Here is a 20,039-nt window from a genome sequence, read left to right on the forward strand (position 1 = left end):
AGTGGAATTTTCTTTTACCCTTGTCTCATTCCCCTGTCTGTCGGGTTGGTGTACTTCAGTACACGTTAGCGTCTCTTTTCCCCAGGAGGGGGGAAGGGAATGTATGGGGTGGCATTGCTATGGACAGTAGAGATAAACTGCCATTGAGACAGAACCCACTTGGCTAGAGCAATGGGACATTTGGCTCTCCCTGCAATAAGACTGGTTTTGGTTTGCTCCTTCAGCTATGGAGAGGGGATGGGCTGTTTTTCCAGTAAGTGTTCTGAACTGGGAGTCTGCAGGAAGCTGGTGTGCTGTGAGCTGTGAGGAGAAAAATGTGCAGCTTGTAACTTACTGAACTTGTGGGATTTTGTATACTCTTCTGGGGATAACGAACGTGTCTTTCCCGTGTCAGTGCAAGGAGCCACAAAGAAATACAAAGAGGAAATTCAGAGGAGAGAATTCACCATTTCTAGGAGCAGACTTGGAATCTTCACACAAGGACAAGACCACTTTGCACAGAGCTTCCATGGAGGATGTCGCATCATCTTGCAGAGAACTGCAGGGGGCCCCCAGGAAGGAACTGAGACTCCATCTTCACCGTGAGTGTTAACCCCATGTGTGCACATGTTTAGGGCTTAGGATAGGCTGCAATAGACAGAGCACAGTAGCCGTGCGGCCGGAGTAGCAGTGGCCAGATAAGCTATAGTTAGAGTAGCAGCACACTGTACTTTATTGTATTGTTTTGCCTTCTGAAAAATAAACTGATCTGTAATAGATGGTGCACCGCGCCATTTGTACGGCCCAGCTAGAGAATATCACTTTTGTAAATTGTTTTGTCATTGCATACCCCTATTTACACTATCCTAACACTGCATTCCTTGCCTGTAAATAAATTAACCCTTTGTTTGCACCTCATCTTGTGTACCGTAGTCTCCCTGCCTTGTGATGGTCCCCCGGCCATCGCTTCAGGAACAGACGCAGGGCTAAAGCTAGGAGACAGGGCTAGGGCGGAGGCCCCGGCATCCTTGCCATCTGAGATATCGCTGGGAACAGGGCGAGTTAGGGTGCCCCCTAGTGTCAGGGCCAGGAAAGGTGCCCCTGGTCCCAGTTTACTCGCCAGCCCAATAGTGACAGGCTGCAATGAAACAAAGTGTGAAAAATTTAAAGAGGTCTGAATACTTTCAGTACCCACTGTATAATAACCAAATGAGCAATGTATTAAATAAAAAGATGTGATGCTATAGACTGCCTCTGTCTCTACATTGTGCACCATGTGTACTGTGCTTAGCGCTGCTCATGTAGGGGGTTCCAGGACTGGAAGCTTGATCCTGTACATGGGCCTACAGGAAGATTCACCAGTTCACCTGTGCACCAGTCCGATCCTGATCATAAATGTAACTTGCCTGTAATTGTAGGACAAAATTGTGATAAAAGGGGCTTAAATAGTCACATGGAATTATCACAAGATGTTTTCATGAGAACACCTCTCCAATATCATAATATCACTGCACGTGACACATCCTAGGGAAGACATTTTTTTATTAAATAATAGACATTGATTTTTACTTTTTTATTTTATTTTGGTAGGTTTGCTTTAAATTGTTGCTATGCTTTCAAACAACGTGTTCTCATTGACTAGATAATGTGCTCAACAGACAATATTACTTTATTTTGTCTTACACCCAAGAAATCAGCCCAAGGTGCCAGCAACTATGTGTCTATGTTGCTGTCCACTGTTTACTGATATGTGATCAATCTATAGCATCATAGACGCTGAGACAAACTACAGGAAGTGTGCGGAAATATGGGTGTTTGTGTGTGTGGTGGTCTCTCTGCTTGCCCATTCCTGTTTGTCCAATTGCATACAATTATATACAGGTATATTACAGAGATATGATTCCAGTACAGGGCATTGGATAATGGCAGAAGCAATGCAAGATATCAACCGAGGGATCGGCAGTTACAACATCTATAGTGCTGGCAGAATACTGATTAATAGAAACTACCCACTCAGAGCATTGGCATCAGCCAGTCCCTGGGCACATTAGACTGATATACCCACAAAAATAGTTATTGTGGAGGATGAAGGCAGGAAGACTATGCATTTCGGTAGGTTTTTTGTATAAGAGCAGAGAGGCGTTAAAGTTTATCGCATAAATGTGTGTGGTGTAGTGACCATTATATCCGCTAGGGGGCGCTGTGTAGGTGTCCCAGGACGGGCCTACAGGCATATCCATTGTGGTAATGGGTATAGGATGCTGAATGACCGTTATGTATCCCAAGACCATAGGTGGCCTTGTGATGGAAACTTGAATATGTGTATTGATCAGCAGAGGTACTGCTGATGTTTCCGTTACAATGTGTCAGGGAAGCCTGTGTGTGGCTGTGTGTGTAATAGGACCTTTAGTGAGGTCATAGCCATGTGATCACCTGTGGGTGTGGTTATGGACCATATAAGGTACCTGAGGTCTGGTCACAAGAGAGAGCGCATGGATCTGATTGAGCCGTGTGGAAGGTCCCGGCAGGCCTATGTGGAGGAAGGTGTGCTACCTTCCTGAAGACCACATGCTGAGGCTGCTGTCCCGGTGAGGCCTGTGTATATTGGCTGTATGCAAGGAGGGATAAGCCTCCTGTGTTTTCCTGAGGCTCCAGGACTGAGCCTGAAATCATGGACACTTATGTTTTCTTTCGCCTGATCTAAAGGCTATTCCTTATGTTATGTGCTGGTTTATGGGTTATGGAACAATAAACCCGATGAATTTTTAAAGGAACGTGCCTCCTGATTGACTCACGTTGCTCCTGAGTGAGTTGAATCCCTACAATTGGTGACAGACTGCGGGCAGTGGTTCCAAGAAGCACATGTTGCCATACTGGCGGCTCTGAGCCAGGAGAGCAGACGGCCGTGGAAAATCGTGAGTAATACTGACCGGGGTCAGTGAGAAAGAGACTGTGAATTGTGCTAGTGTGCCTCTGCGGATAAGAGGTACCCGAGAACCTGTGCGGCTGACACCAGCAGGTAACAGACAGGAGTCTGTGGTATGCTGACCTGGGTCAGTGAGAGACTGTGTACCTGGAGGTTGCAGTGAGCAAGGTCCTGGAGGGTCAGTGTTGGGAGATTCTAGGAGAAGAATCGTCTCCCTGGAGCATGTGGTATGACCTTGGACCTGGTGAGGCGTGAGTGTTGGGCAGTCTCAGGTGGAGACGGATGTCCTGAAGAGCACCCGCTGAGCCCCTGGACCTGGTGAAGCTGGTGTGTTGACCCTGGGAGGAGGGTCGGCTCCCTGAATAGCACCCAGTGCGCCCTGTGTGCTGGACGGTCTCAGGCGGAGACGGTATGTCCTGAATAGCACACAGACAGGACACGTGAGTTTTTTGTGTGTTTTTGTTTTCTTTTCGCAACTCAGCTTGCTGTGGCTCAGAGGGGTCACGAAGGTTTTTTTTAGCAAGGCAGTTTGCTGTGGCTCAGTGGGGTCACGAAGGGGACAAGTGGCTTCCAGGAACTCGGCGGGGTTACGAAGGGGACAAGCGGCTTCCTGTAACTCGGCGGGGTTACGAAGAGGACATCAGACGCTGTGTGTGTGAACAGCAGCCGGTGGTGTCGGTGATTTGTGACAGCAGGAGCTGTGGCAGTGCCAGAAGGAACTGGTGTGGTGTTGTGCTTAAAGGGCCAGTACCAGCCCAAAAAGACATAAACTGTACTGTGTGAACTGTGGCATAAGAAGTTCTGCAGAACGGACATGGGGAAATCCTGAAAGGGGCGGTGGCCCAAATCGGGGTGGTGGCCCAAAAAGGGGTGGAGTCCCAGAAGGGGGAGGTGACCCAAATTGGGGTGGTAACCCAAAAAGGGGTGGAGTCCCAGTGGGAGGTGGAGTCCAAAAAGGGGATAGTGGCCCATAAGGGGGAGGAGCATCCCAACGTGAAAGGGGTGGTACAGACGAACTGTTGCCAGGGGCAAATGTCCTATGTCTGTCCAATCTGCCTGGTGAACTACCCAGCCAGCACAATGCTACGGGGTGTGGCCTCCAGGTAAATAACGAAGATGTGGTTGGTCTGGTCAACCCTGAGAGCCCGGTGACTCTACTGAGACTTGCTCCTGAGATACCCGGCAGAAAGGTTGGGATCACGTGCAACCACGGGGGCACTAAGGATTGTCCAGTGGCCAGGGTAGTCTTTGAGACAGGCTGGGACATTGCGGGACAGGATGTCATGATAGTCCCGAATCTGTCGTGTGCAGTGGTTATAGGTCTGGACTCTAGACTGTTTTCTGGTTTGTGGGAGAGGGGAGTTCCTCTACAGCAGGTGGATGGAGACCTTTCTACTGGTGGGCTAGCAGACATTGAGACGGTGACGCCTCCTAAAGTGGACAGGTCAGAGGTAGAAGTGACCGTGGGAGACGGAAGACCTCCAGAAAAAGGGTCCGACACCTGTGTGAATGGGGGCTTGCTGTTCTTGGATGACAGGAGGAGTAGTGACTCTAATTTGACCACTATCACCCGACAGCTAGAGGGTCAAGTTGACAACCTGACTAAGGAAGTATACATGTGGAAAGAGCAAGTTGACAGTTCTCACCAGGTAGAAGCGCACCTACGAGACTTGGAGCAAGGGCCCGAAGAGATGTGTCAACAGCTGGCGAGGGAGTGTCTGAAGGTGGCGAGTATGGAAGTCACCAACTCCTCACAGGTGGAGCAGCTGCGCCACTTAGAGTCCAAGCTCTCGGCAGTCAAGGCCCTGAGACAAACGGCCGAGCACAGAGTGGATGAGCTGGAGAGAGAGGTCTTGGAGCTCAGAGGTCACCTGACAATGTGGCAAGGTGGGAATGAGACCCTCAGAGAAGAGGTGAGAGTGCTCAAAGAAACGGTAGGAGGTCTTCTGCGGGAGAAGAAGTTGTTGGGCGAAGACTTACAGCAGCCGTGCCCGACTGATAGCAAGGCAGAACTGCCAAAGCCAATCTTGGCAAGGGGTCTCAAAGAGGTAACATCTCCTGAAGATTTGGAGCGGAAAGCTGAACAAGATATTCCCCCGGTCGGGACCACTGTATTAAGGGAAGTGTCCGTGGGGAACCCAGAGCCATCTGTCCAGGATGAAAGTAAGTCCACGACCTTCAAGTGTGTGATGGAGGTACCCGAAGATGTGCGAGAAGCATGTGCCAGAGTGTGCATGAGACGTTTAAAAAGGCAGTAAAGGCCTATAGTGTGAGCTGGGCACCAGACACAGACCAGTTGGTGATACTTGCAGAAACGGAAGACACAGAGAGAAGGGTGGCTGTCCTGAAGGAGATGCACCTACAATGTCTCTGCACGAAACAGATGCTCGTGTTGCGTAAAGGAAAGCCGCTCGACGTCTGGAGCTTGCAAGGGAGGATCAAAGTCGGCTGGGCTTTGTGGAAGACATAATTCCGGTACCCAGAAATCTGGTGGGGAAAGTCGTTGGCAGACTTGGAAAGGTGATGCAGGAGATGGTAAATCAATCCAGTGTGAAGAAAGTGAGGATCCCACCTGCTGGGGAAATCCAAGTTGTTGATGAAGATGACATGGTTCCAGTCATTGTGGTTGGCTCGATGAAAAGCATTGGGAAACTTTGCATGCTCCTGGAATATCGGGTAGCATACCTGAAGGAGCTAGAGCAGCTAAGGGCAGGACCGACTGCAGTTGAATAAGCAGATACAGAACGTCAGATGGCATCCACCTCCAACCCAAGGTGTAGGGACCCGAAGGGATCCTCCAAAAAATGAAAGGACAGGTAGTCGAAGGCAAGAACGTTGAGAGTCCGCAAGTGGCAGTTCCAATCTTAGTAGCATAGGCACGAGACCCGGTGGTGGACATAGCGACAGAGGGTCAGACTCAGACCAGCCAGTTAGCCCAACTGGACGTGGGACTCATGACCGTACGAACCGGGAGAGCCAGCCAGTGAGAGAAAGGTCGGGTGACGGAGCGCACTGCAGACAGATGGAGACTAAAGAGTGTCTGGTCACACTGACGGACCTTGATGGGAAGGCCAAAGCCCAAGGCCAAGATACTGACCGCTGGGAGCGGGGGAGGCCTAACGTAAATATGATGCAGTATGACTACCGAAACAGACGGAGATGGTCCTCTCGACTTGTAGGGCAAGGTGACAAGGGTGCCCAGTCTCGAGATCCCTGGGTGATGTCATGTGTTCAACCCCACAAGTTTGAACAGAAGGGGGAGGTATGTGGTGTAGTGACCACTATGTCCACTAGGGGGCGCAGTGTGAGTGTCCCAGGACGGGCCTACAGGCATATCCATTGTGGTTATGGGTATAGGATGCTGAATGACCGTTATGTATCCCAAGACCATAGGTGGCCTTGTGATGGAAGCTTGAATATGTGTATTGATCAGCAGAGGTACTGCTGATGTTTCCGTTACAATGTGTCAGGGAAGCCTGTATGTGGCTGTGTGTGTAATAGGATCTTTAGTGAGGTCATAGCCATGTGATCACCTGTAGGTGTGGTTATGAACCATATAAGGTACCTGAGGTCTGGTCACAAGAGAGAGCGCACGGATCTGATTGAGCCGTGTGGAAGGTCCCGGCAGGCCTATGTGGAGGAAGGTGTGCTACCTTCCTGAAAACCACGTGCTGAGGCTACTGTCCCGGTGAGACCTGTGTATTATGGCTTTATGCGAGGAGGGATAAGCCTCCTGTGCTTTGCTGAGGCTCCAGGACTGAGCCTGAAATCATGGACACTTATGTTTTCTTTCGCCTGATCTAAAGGCTATTCCTTTTGTTATGTGCTGGTTTATGGGTTATGGAGCTATAAACCCTATGAATTTTTAAAGGAACGTGCCTCCTGATTGACTTCCGTTGCTCCTGAGCGCGTTGAATCCCTACACGTGTTAAGCAGCAGTGCCTCTTCCTTATGCTAAAAAATTAAGTAAAAATTTAATTTTCCACAGGAACATTGCTGTTAGCGTCCAATGCATGACTGATTAGATTTTATACAATCAATAGCAATCTCAGCAACAAAATAAAAAGCTTTAATTGCTGTGTGAATTCGGTGCACTACAATATGTCTTCTTATTGTAACATACATAGATTGCTAAATATCGCACCAGTAATTCAAGCAGCTTGGAAAAAAATTGCAGTTCTAGTCAGAGCAGCAGAGGCTGAACATAATTAAGATGATCAATGATGTTTATCAGCTTATAAAAGGATTTATGAAAACATTTGATACATGGACATTTTAACCTCCACCTCCATAAATTGAATCATAAATGTATTCAGATTTCATTAAGTTGTTACATACATCAATCTGAGTATGAGTCTGTATCCATCTATACAACTGACACCATATCAAATGGCGTCTGAAAGTCTGCTATCTGCAAGCGATACGCAGAGCAGTGACAGCATCTAAGCATTACCGTGTAGTCTATGTAAAATTACGCACCATTGACTCACCTTAATAAACAGAGCTCCCTTGGCGGCCAGCGCATCTATTCCTCTCCCATTGGGATAACAGTGATAGGTAGCATCCAGTATGGGGTAGCGGCTAGCAAACATGAGCCCACTGTTCAGACACTTAAAGCCGCAGCAGCCGTGACAGCTGTAGACCCCCACATCGTACAGGATATGCTCAAAATAATAGTGTAATTGTTCTTTCAACTTTTCTGCAGCCCGTTTGTCAAATACTTCCTGAAGGCAAAGGAAGTCCAAATTGGCTGGAAAGAAGGCAGATATTTCATGGTCAAGAATATTGTCTGTATGCTTTTTTTTCCGAGCTGCAGCTTTTTTAATGATGGATGCTTTGTACAGAAGTTTGTTATTAATGCTGCTTTGGTCAGTAGCTCCATCTGCCACCCGGCCCTTGACTAACGATTCACGGGAAGTGGTGCAGCTGTCCAGACTTCCACCATCCCCTTCCCTGTGCTTATGGTTAGAGGTTGAGCTTTTTTGAAAGTCTGGTTCAGTTTCGGCCAAGCAGGCCGCATTGACATGTCCACTCATAGCATCAGGCTCCATGTCAGATATGTGATCCTCACCACTGATTCGAATAATACATGCATCTTCCCCTTCACCCATATCTCCACCATTCTTCCCATCCCTTCCCTCTTCATTATTTTCCCCCAAATTTTCTACTTTGTATTCCATGGATGTAGTTCTCTTCATGCCCATATTGACAGCTCGGTGGGTGACATCTGCGCCCTGTGGAGAAACTAGGCTACTAAAGCTTGCAGCACTGATAGATGTGTTGGTTGGAGAGTCTATGTAAATCTTGATTTGAGGTCTACTGGCACCATTACGAATTCTCCTTCCAATTTCTTTGGCCCGTGCCTGAGTATTGAAGAGGTTAGTAAATCTGGCCAATGAGTCTGGCAACAGGCAGATATTGGCTGAGCCAAAGCAAAAACTTTTAGCGCTGCTTGTGGCCCTCCATTCTGTTAGCAGCTTTGCTCCACTGGCCCTGGCCTTGTCTTGTAGTCGAGAGTAGATATATGGTCTACGAACAGCTTGAAGAGGCGACCATAGCAGAAATCCAATGAAAGCGAAAGGGAGAGAGGAGACAAGCAAGGCCAAGTATATTGGGGTAGTGATGATAATACAAAGTGCCTGGAAGTAACAGGGATCATCGGACCGCTGACGTTTCTCATAGGTGGTTGGCAGAAAAGAGGCTAGGAGACGATCTCCAAGCCAAAAGCAAGGAAAAATAAATGCCCAAGACAGGGAATGGAGGAATGACAGGAAGCTACTGGGAAAGGGGGAAGTGTGCAAAACCATCTCAGCTCAGTAGTGTCCTCTTCATGGGAGCTTCTGCATAATGCCACTCTTGATGAATTAAACAAATAAAAGGGGCAGAAGGCAAAATCCACCTCCAAACCCCCCTCCAAAATTGAGTAATTTGTACTTCTGTCAAATATCACCTTGACATGTCACCTGAATCAAAGATATATGTAGGATAGGAATGTTTTTTGGACAAGAAGTGTGTCATTGCTTGATTGAAGCTTTCATATCTGGTATTCTGGAGTGAGAGAAAGAGAAAAAAATGTGATTATATATAATATTTAAAAAGGCATCGGAACTCATGCGATTCAATATAATATGAAAAATCACAAAGAATTGGCTTGATCCTATAGGTCTGAAACTGTTATGTAACAAACTATGGCAAATAGAAACTGACTGAAGGTCCTTATATACGGGGAGGGACATTGCCTGCAACAACTGATGATACAGCAGGTTGATCAGCCTTTATTTCCTAGTATTTATATGCTATAAGCATTGTAAGTTTTTTGCATAAATATGATTGTGAGATTTTCCTCTCTTCCCTATGAATTTTCCATTAAACAATATGCAGGCTCCTGTTTACATGCGGGGATGTACCCATGTCAAACAATGATTTATATGTCTGCACAAAAGATGTGATCAATGACAAACTTCCAAAATATGGTTTGTCATTTGAAGTGTTTCCTTGGGAAATAATTGTGAATAATTATGCACTTAAGTCTTTCTGTGCACTTTTAGTCTGTGGTATGGAAGCAATTGTCAGTGATATATTAACCACATCCTAAAACATTCTTAGGGTACAACTTTGAGGACATTTTCTAGCCCTTCCTTTTGAGCATTTGCTTGGACTGCAGAATAGAAGAAGGAAAGACAAAACCTTATATAAAGTAAAAAATACATAGTCTTCTCTAAGTATACTGTGCTGGATATCATACAACCAAGTTTTGTACGTGAAAGTGTTATAATTCAGACAAATCAAGGTATATGTACACGTGAAATTGTTGCAGATTTTCTATTGCTGTCACGGGTATGTCAGAAGCTGCAGACAGTCTCACTGCATCTAGCTGCAGATGGTTTTTGCAGACACCTTCTTAACCCTTCTGACTTTGACCCAGTGGCAAACATTTCTCCAGCTCTAATTGACACACGTGGACCTGGGTGTTTATAGACTCCCAACCTGCTGCTGGGAGTTGCCGGTGATATTTCCACTTCCCCCTGTTGAGGCTTGGAACTATAGCAGTCGGCTATCTTCCTCTGTGGTGTTGCTGGAAGACGTCTGTGTTTCATCTCTGAGTCTCCTCAAGGTAAGTGTTACCCTTGTTCTTCTATCCCAGCTGTCTTAAGTGGTAGTGGGGATCTCCTATTGCCACCCCCTTATTCCCTAAGCAGGGTTTATCGCCAGGGTCAGGTAGGGATTAGGTTCCTGTTCGGTGATAGGTGCAGAACCTATATAGGGATGTTTAGGGCAGACAGGGTGACTTTAGATCTTCCTAGAGGTCTCCACTCCCCCCTTTTCTAGTGTTGGGCTACCTTCCCCTCTTCCCTTCATGTTGCACTTAGTCTTTCCTACATTGTGCTTGACAGTTGCTTATCCATACTTAACCATCTGCAATGTTTCCGCATCAAAATCTGAGCTTGTGACAGGCAATTTTTTTTACGAATTTTGTTGAGAATTTCACTCTATGCATACATTGCATGAAATCTGCCAAATAAGTCAATTTACAGTATGTGTGAAAAAATTCTGCAGTGTGTAGATGAGACTTGTAAAATGTATTATCTTAGCTGTGGCTCCACACAGAAAATACAGTATGTTTCAAATCTGCAATGCATACATCCATCCTAAGAGCTCTACATCTCTACAGAACCCAGGGTTTTAAAGGAGCCATGTCAGCATGTTTTCCACCATCATTAATTTGTTTTGTAAATCGTCAGAACACAAAAAGCATACTATTCTCCCAGGCAAGCATCTACGGCCATCGCAAAGAGCTGCAAGCAAACTGTTGCCCATGATTGAACATTAGTGTTATGTACTGATGACTCATACAGGACCTCCTGTTTATGGTAAAGCTGCTTGGCCGCACACTCCCTTGGCACATTATTTTTCACTGTATATGATAAGTACAAAACAAAATATTATATTATTCACAAACAAGCTTACAATTCTGAAAAAAATTACCATAAATTTAAGTTGGATGACAATTAGCTCAAATCAGACAAATGTACATTCTTTTTAGGTGATGTAATTAAAGAGTATTGATCACTTGTTAACTTCGGTTTATTCAGCATCATAAACCATCAAAGCAACAGGAAACAGCATATAGTCAGCATAGCGTCCATTACAGAATTCAGCTTTGTTATCCTGTAGTCATACAAGTTATGCACTGTTCAATGCGCAGGCTTTCTAGCCACCAAGTTATCTCACTCTGTCAGGGTTACCTCATGCTTCTTCACCATGCTGCACACGTTCATTCCCTCCAGGGAACTAACAGGCACACGTCGCCATTACTCACAGCCACTTCACAGGCTGTTAGCCAGGAAGCCCCATCTCAGCGGGACCTTCCACACTGGACCAACCGGGTCCCAGCATTCACCATATGTGACCTACCCTGGCCACCTTATACGGTCTGTAGCCACGCCCACCGGGTCACATGGCTATGACCTCATCACAGGTCCTTGAACCATTCACACACTTTATCACAACGTTCTCAAACACACCCCCTGGGTGGGTTTGTAGGTAACTGGGCCCGCACGTCTCACCAGCTACCTGGAGACTTCTCCCTGACACATTGACACAGCACTTCAGCAATATCACTGCTGATCAACACACACATCAGTTTCCATCTCAAGGCCACCCACCTTGAGATACATAATGGTCCTTCAGGATTCTGCCACTCATCCTTTCTCTTGGAACATCCACACAGCGCCCCCTAGTGGACACAGGGGTCATTACACCACAGTTTATCGAGTATGACTTATTTGTGCATTTGCACCCAAGGTGCAGCACTAAATGTAAATTTAGCCCTGTTCATCACATCTCCAGTAAGACCATTGTTGGTGACTGTAAACAGACATTTAATACCCATTAGTGACATAGAGTCAAATAAACTTTCTCTCAAGGGATGGATGTACTGGCATGAGTTACCTACAGTATGCCAGTATCACAGTGTGAAAGAAGAAATGACACGTCTCACATAAACATAAAGCATTCTCTCCCTGGGCCACCATTAACTCTGGTTTTAGCCAGGAGCCATATATCTTTGCCATGACAGAAGAATTTTCATTATTTCCATCCCATAGTCCAGTGCCCATATACCCATCACACATCCTCCATCCCATAGTCCCGTGCCCATATACCCATCATATATATCCACCATCCCATAGTCCAGTGCCCATATACCCATCACACATCCTCCATCTCATAGTCAACCATTATGACATTATAATGAGCAGCTGGGCTTACAACCTATGATGACATCAGAGTCGCCATGGCAACCATTGTGACATCATAATGAGGGGTGGGGCTTGATACACACACACTGTTTCCCCATTATGTAGATAGGGGCATTATGACATCATAATGAGGGGCGGGGCTTGACACGCACACACTTTTTCCCCAGTATGTAGATGGGGGCAAAATTATTTGGTGAATTGGAACGCGCGGGGTTAAAATTTCGCCTCACAACATAGCTTAGGACGTTCTCGGGGTCCAGACGTGTGACTGTGCCAAATTTTGTGGCTGTAGCTGCGACGGTGCGGATGCCTATCCCGGACATATACACACATACATACATACACACTTTGAGCTTTATATATTAGACTAGCTGAAGAGCCCAGCACTGCCCGGGCATAGTAACTAACTACGGTTAGTTATAACAAATTATAATGATTATATATATATAAATATATATATCTACAGTATATATATATCTATATCTGAGTGTATAGCCCCACCCACTCCGCATAGCCACATTCACTATAATATCCCACATCATCTCATCAGCCAGAGTCACCGGACTACTACTCCTAACATCCCACATCCCGTCAGCCAGAGCTACCGGACTACTACCCCTAATATCCCTGATCGTCCCGTCAGCCAGATCCACCGGACAGCTACCACTAATATCCCACATCATCCCTTCAAAGCCACCGGACTACTACCCCTTATATCCCACATCATTCCATCAGCCAGGGGCACCGGACTACTACCACTAATATTCCACATCATCCCATCGGACTACTACCCTCAATATCTCACATCATCCCATCAGCCAGAGCTACCGGACTACTACCCCTAATATCCCACATCGTCACGTCAGCCAGAACAACTGGACAACTACCACTAATATCCCACATCATCCCTTCAAAGCCACCGGACTACTACCCCTAATATCCCACATCATTCCATCAGCCAGAGGCACCAGACTACTACCACTAATATTCCACATCATTCCATCGGACTACTACCCTCAATATCTCACATCATCTCATCAGCCAGATCCACCAGACAACTACCCCTAATATCCCACATCATCCCATCAGCCAGATCCACCGGACAATTACCCCTAATATCCCACACCATCCAGTCAGCCAGAGCCACTGGACTACTGCTTCTAATATCACACATCATCCTGTCAGAGCCAGCATTGTCAGGATGGCACTGTTAAACTGATTAAAATGACACCTGGGTTGGAGAAATCCTTCTTGTGTTTTTTTTTTTAAATCTGTGTTTGAATTTTTAAGTTAACTAGATGTGTATTTCCTGAAGGAAGTACAGATAGTGGTTTGAAATGGTGCCCGGGCTGCCCCTTTAAGAGAGACTTGCCTGCTGCCCCTGCAAGACTTTCAACTCAGGATCCTCTCAGGGGCCACTTTGGCCTCAGAGTCTGATTTGGTGGGTGGGGCCCCTCAGGATCTGATTCCTTGGCCGGGAACCCTCAGGCTCCTATTTTGTGGGTGTGGCCCCTCAGGGTCTGATTTTGTGGGTGTGGCCCCTCAGGGTCCGATTTTGTGGGTGGGGCCCCTCGGGGTCCGATTTTATGAGTGGGGCCCCTCAGGGTCCGATTTTTGTGGCCGGGGCCCCTCAGGGACTGATTTTGTGGCCGGATCCCCCTCAGGGTCCGATTTTGTGGGTGGGGCCCCTCAGGATCTGATTTTGTGGGTGGGGCCACTCTGGGTCCGATTTGGTGGGTGGGGCCACTCTGGGTCCGTTTTGTTGGGCGGGGCTACTCAGGGTCCGATTTGGTGGGTGGGGCCCCATAGGGTCTGATTTTGTGGGCGGTGCCCCTCTGGGTCCAATTTGGTGGGCGGGACCACTCTGGGTCCGATTTGGTGGACGGGACCACTCTGGGTCCAATTTGGTGCGCGGGACAACTCTGGGTCCGATTTGGTGGGCGGGGCCACTCTCAGTCCGATTTAGTGGGCGGGGCCCCACAGGGTCCGATTTGGAGGCCAGGGTGGCTCAGCCTCCGATTTGGAGGCTGGGGTGGATCAGCCTCCGATTTGAAGGCCGGGGTGGATCAGCCTCCGATTTGAAGGCCGGGGTGGATCAGCCTCCGATTTGGAGGCCGGGGTGGATCAGCCTCCGATTTGAAGGCCGGGGTGGATCAGCCTCCGATTTGAAGGCCGGGGTGGATCAGCCTCCGATTTGGAGGCCGGGGTGGCTCAGCCTCTGATTTGGAGGCCGGGGTGGCTCAGCCTCCGATTTGAAGGCCACGGTCGCTTAGCCACCGATTTGGAGGCTGGGGTCGCTCAGCCTCCGATTTGGAGGCAGGGGTCGCTCAGCCTCTGATTTGGAGGCCGGGGTCGCACAGCCTCCGATTTGGAGGCCGGGGTCGCTCAGCCTCCGATTTGGAGGCCGGGGTGGCTCAGCCTCCGATTTGGAGGCCGGGGTGGCTCAGCCTCCGATTTGGAGGCCGGGGTGGCTCAGCCTCCGATTTGGAGGCCGGGGTGGCTCAGCCTCCGATTTGGAGGCCGGGGTCGATTAGCCTCCGATTTGGAGGCCGGGGTCGATTAGCCTCCAATCAATTTGGTGCGTCGGCTCTTTAAGAGCTAGTTTGGCTCACTGGGCTTCTTCTAAATCAACTTTGGCGGACATTCTCTCTCAGGGGCATGTGTCATGTGATGAAGCTAGATTTGCATTTGTGCTGTGGGTTTCGCTTTAAGAGCTGATATTATGTGGCAGAAGCTCTGTCCTGGGGGTCAAGTGAAGTTCGTAGGTGTTGGCATAGTAACTGGGTGTGCCTGCGCATATCAATGAGCTTAACTGCCATTTCAATTGCCTCAGGGCACGTTTTGCCATTTCCCATTGAAAAGCATTGGAGACAGTGCATTCCAATGACGGGAAAAAAAATTTTCAAATGCAAATTGCGCAAAAACTACAAATACGATCGACACGAAAAATACTTAACACACCTCTCGTGGACGCTGGCTTCGAAACGACACCTCAACGGAGTCTGTGCCTGCAGCGGTTCGGGTCGTATTAATTGCGGAAATCAACTTAATAATAATAACTAGATGTGTATTTCCTGAAGGAAGTACAGATAGTGGTTTGAAATGATGCCCGGGCTGCGACTTTAAGAGAGACTTGCCTGCTGCCCCTGCACGACTTTCAACTCAGTATCCGTTTTACCTGTGGGTGCCTCTCAGGGGCCACTTTGGCCTGTGGGGCCCCTCAGGGTCTGATTTGGTGGGTGGGGCCCCTCAGGATCCGATTCAGTGGACTGGGCTCCTCAGGGCTTGAATTGGTGGGCCGATTTGATGGGGAGGCCCCTCATGGTCCGGTTTTGTGGGCACGGCCCCTCAGGGTCTGATTTGGCGGTTGGGACCCCTCTGGGTCCGATTTGGTGGGCAGGGCCCCTCAGAGTTCGATTTGGTGGGAGGGGCCACTCTGGGTCCAATTTGGTGGGCGGGGCCACACAGGGTCCGATTTGGTGAGTGGGGCCCCACAGGGTCCAATTTCGTGGGTGGGGCTCCTCTGGTTCCGATTTGGTAGACGGGGCCTCTCAGGGTCCGATTTGGTGGGTGGGTCCCCTCAGGATCCGATTTGGTGGGTGGGGCTCTTCAGAGTATGATTTGGCAGGCGGGGACCATGAGGGTCTGATTTGGTGGGTGGCGCCCCTCATGGCCTGATTTGGTGGGCGGGGCCACTCTGGGGCTGATTAGGTGGGCGGGGCCACTTAGGGTCAGATTTGGTGGGTGGGACCCCTCAGGGTCTGATTTGGTGGGCGGGGCCACTCTGGGTCCAATTTGGTGGGCGGGGCCCTTCTGGGTATAATTTGGTAGGCGGGACCACTCTGAGTCTGATTTGGTGAGAGGGGCCCCTCAGGGTTCGATTTGGTGGGCGGGCCACTCTGGGTCCGATTTGGAGGGCGGGTCCACTACGGGTCTGATTTGGTGAGCGGGGCCCCTCAGGGTCCAGTTTGGTGGGCGGGGTCTCTCTGGGTCCGATTTGGAGGGTGGGGCCACTCCGAGGCCAATTTGTTGGCCTGGGTGGCTCAGCCTCCGATTTGGAGGCCAGGGTCGATCAGCCTCCGATTTGGAGCCTGGGGTCACTCAGCATTCGATTTGGCGCGCCGGCCCTTTAAGGCTCATTTTGGTGCAGCGGCCCTTTAAGATTCACTTAGGCGCGTCGGCTGTTTAAGAGCTAGTTTGGCGCACTGGGCTTCTAAATTCACTTTGGCGTACATTCTCTCTCAGGGGCACGCGTCATGTGATAAAGCGAAACCCACAGCACAAATGCAAGTCTAGCTTCAAGAGCTGATATTATCGCCAGAAACTGTGTCCTGAGGGCGTCATGTGAAGTTCTTTGGCGTTGGCATAGTAACTGGGTCTGCCTGCGCATATCAATGAGCTAAACTGCAAAAATTTCCCCATTGAAAAGCGTTGAGACAATACATTCAAATGACGGGAAAAAAAAATTTCAAATGAAAATTGTGCAAAAAATACAAATCCAATCGACACGAAAATTACTTAGCACACCTCTCGTGGACGCTGGCTTCGAAACGACACCTCAACGGAGTCTGTGTGTGTAGCTGTTCGGGCCGCATTAATTGCGGAAATCAACTTAATAATAAGAATAAGTTAGCAGCGGTCGGATTACAACATTAATACTAGATGTGTATTTCCTGAAGGAAGTACAGATAGTGGTTTGAAATGGTGCCCGGGCTGCCCCTTTAAGAGAGACTTGCCTGCTGCCCCTGCAAGACTTTCAACTCAGGATCCGTTTTAAGTGTGGGTGCCTCTCAGGGGCCACTTTGGCCTCAGGGTCTGATTTGGTGGGTGGGGCTCCTCAGGGTTTTTATTGGTGGCGGGGATGCCTCAGGGTCCAGTTTTGTGGGTGGGGCCCCTCATGGCCTGATTTTGTGGGTTGGGGCCCCTCAGGGTCCCATTTTGTGGGTGGGGCCCCTTATGGTCCGATTTTGTGGGTGGGGCCTCTCAGGGTCTGATTTTGTGGCCGGGGCCCCTCAGGGTCCGATTTTGTGGCCGGGGCCCCTCAGGGTCCGATTTTTTTGGCCGGGGCCCCTCAAGGTCCGATTTTGTGGCCGGGGCCCCTCAGGGTCCGATTTTGCGGGTGGGGTCCCTCAGGGTCAGATTTTGTGGCCGGGGTCCCTCAGGGTCCGATTTTGTGGCCGGGGCCCCTCAGGGTCCGATTTTGTGGCCGGGGCCCCTCAGGGTCCGATTTTGTGGCCGGGGCCCCTCAGGGTCCGATTTTGTGACCGGGGCCCCTCAAGGTCCGATTTTGTGGCTGGGGCCCCTCAGGGTCCGATTTTGCGGATGGGGCCCCTCAGGGTCCGATTTTGTGGCCGGGGCCCCTCAGGGACCGATTTTGTGGCCGGGGCCCCTCAGGGTCCGATTTTGTGGCCCGGGTCCCTCAGGGTCCGATTTTGTGGCCGGGGTCCCTCAAGGTCCGATTTTGAAGGCGGGAACCCTCAGGGTCCAATTTTGAGGGCGGGGCCCCTCAGGATCCGATTTTGTGGGCGGGGCCCCTCAGGGTCCGATTTTGTGGGCGGGGGCCCCTCAGGGTCCGATTTTGTGGGCGGGGCCCCTCAGGGTCCGATTTTGTGGGTGGGGCCCCTCAGGGTCTGATTTTGTGGCTGGGGCCCCTCAGGGTCTGGATTTGTGGGTGGGTGCCCTCAGGGTCCGATTTTGTGGGTGGGGCCCCTCAGGGTCCGATTTTGTGGCTGGGGTCCCCCATGGTCCGATTTTGTAGGTGGGGTCCCTCAGGGTCCGATTTTGTGACCGGGGCCCCTCAGGGTCTGATTTTGTGGTTGGGGCCCCTCAGGGTCCGATTTTGTGGCTGGGGCCCCTCAGGGTCTGATTTTGTGGGTGGGGCCCCTCAGGGTCCGATTTTGTGGCTGTGGCCCCTCAAGGTCCGATTTTGTGGCCGGGGTCTCTCAGGGTCCGATTTTGTGGCCGGGGCCCCTCATGGTCTGGATTTGTGGGTGGGTCCCCTCAGGGTCCGATTTTGTGGGTGGGGCCCCTCAGGGTCCGATTTTGTGGCTGGGGTCCCTCGGGGTCTGATTTTGTGGGTGGGGCCCCTCAGGGTCCGATTTTGTGACCGGGGCACCTCTGGGTTCGATTTTGTGGCCGGGGTCTCTCAGGGTCCGATTTTGTGGCTGGGGCCCCTCAGGGTCTGATTTTGTGGCTGGGGCCCCTCAGGGTCTGATTTTGTGGCTGGGGCCCCTCAGGGTCTGATTTTGTGGGTGAGGCCCCTCAGGGTCCGATTTTGTGACCGGGGCACCTCAGGGTCTGATTTTGTGGTTGGGGGCCCCTCAGGGTCCTATTTTGTGACTGGGGCCCCTCTAGGTTCGATTTTGTGGCCGGGGTCTCTCAGGGTCCGATTTTGTGGGTGGGGCCCCTCAGGGTCTGATTTTGTGGGTGGGGCCCCTCGGGGTCTGATTTTGTGGGTGGGGCCCCTCAGGGTCTGATTTTGTGGGTGAGGCCCCTCAGGGTCCGATTTTGTGACTGGGGCACCTCAGGGTCTGATTTTGTGGTTGGGGCCCCTCAGGGTCCTATTTTGTGACTGGGGCCCCTCTAGGTTCGATTTTGTGGCCGGGGTCTCTCAGGATCCGATTTTGTGGTTGGGGCCCCTCAGGGTCTGATTTTGTGGCCGGGCCCACTCAGGGTCCGATTTTGTGGGTGGGGCCCCTTAGGGTCTGATTTTGTGGGTGGAGCCCCCTGGGTCCATTTTAGTGGGCGGGGCCACTCTGGGTCCGATTTAGTGGGCGGTGCCCCTCATGGTCCGATTTGGTGGATGGGGCCCCTCTGGGTCCGATTTGGTGGGCGGGGCCCTTCAGGGTCCGATTTGGTGGGCGGGGTCACTCTGGGTCCGATTTGGTGGGCGGGGCTCCTCAGGGTCCGATTTGGTGGACGGGGCCCTTCAGGGTCCGATTTGGTGGGCGGGGCCACTCGAAGTCTGATTTGGTGGGCGGGGCCCCTCAGGATCCGATTTGGTGGGCTGTGCCACTCTGGGTCTGATTTTTTGAGCGGGGCCACACTGGGTTCGATTTGGAGGCCAGGGTGGCTCAGCCTCTGATTTGGAGGCTGGGGTGGTTCAGCCTCCGATTTGGAGGCCGGGGTGGCTCAGCCTCCGATTTGGAGGTCGGGGTCACTCAGCTTTCGATTTGGCGCGCCGGCCCTTTAAGAATCACTTTGGCACGTCGGCCCTTTAAGAGCCAGGGTGGCTCACTGGGCTTCTAAATCCACTTTGGCGCACATCCTCTCTCAGGGGCATGCGTCATGTGATGAAACTAGATTTGCATTTGTGCTGTGGGTTTCGCTTTAAGAGCTGATATTATGTGGCAGAAGCTCTGTCCTTGGGGCGTCATGTGACGTTCGTAGGCGTTTGCATAGTAACTGGGTCTGCCTGCGCATATCAATGAGCTTAACTGCTATTTCAATCGCCTCAGGGCACGTTTTGCCATTTCCCATTGAAAAGCATTGACACAGTGCATTCCAATGACGGGAAAAAAAATTTTCAAACTCAAATTGCGCAAAAACTACAAATCCGATCGACACGAAAAATACTTAGCACACCTCTCATGGACGCTGGCTTCAAAACGACACCTCAACGGCGTCTGTGCGTGTAGCGGTTCGGGCCGCATTAATTGCGGAAATCAACTGGAAAATAATAATAATAAGAATAAGTTAGGAGCGTTCGGATTACAATATAGTGGTTTTTTCAAACCACTATAATTAGATGTGTATTTCCTGAAGGAAGTACAGATAGTGGTTTGAAATGGTGCCCGGGCTGCCCCTTTAAGAGAGACTTGCCTGCTGCCCTTGCAAGACTTTCAACTCAGGATCCGTTTTAACGGTGGGTGACT

The 20,039-nt window shown here is 50.1% G+C and overlaps 1 protein-coding gene across 7 annotated transcripts in view; it reads right to left on the bottom strand.

The window, feature by feature from the left end:
* The window catches only part of LOC141088011 (sphingomyelin phosphodiesterase 3-like), an 854,992-nt gene that overhangs the window by 161,728 nt on the left and 673,225 nt on the right, over positions 1 to 20,039 (bottom strand). For all 7 annotated transcript variants that reach the window (XM_073573854.1, XM_073573852.1, XM_073573848.1 and 4 more), the window contains one exon: positions 7,396 to 8,953. In XM_073573854.1, the coding sequence (XP_073429955.1) occupies positions 7,396 to 8,712 (1,317 nt within the window). In that variant the 5' untranslated portion in view covers positions 8,713 to 8,953. The remainder of the gene's footprint in view (positions 1 to 7,395; positions 8,954 to 20,039) is intronic.

This window comes from Dendrobates tinctorius, unplaced genomic scaffold (genome assembly GCF_039654945.1).
Source record: "Dendrobates tinctorius isolate UK_male_01 unplaced genomic scaffold, ASM3965494v1 ptg000037l, whole genome shotgun sequence".
Classification (NCBI taxonomy): Eukaryota; Metazoa; Chordata; class Amphibia; order Anura; family Dendrobatidae; genus Dendrobates; species Dendrobates tinctorius.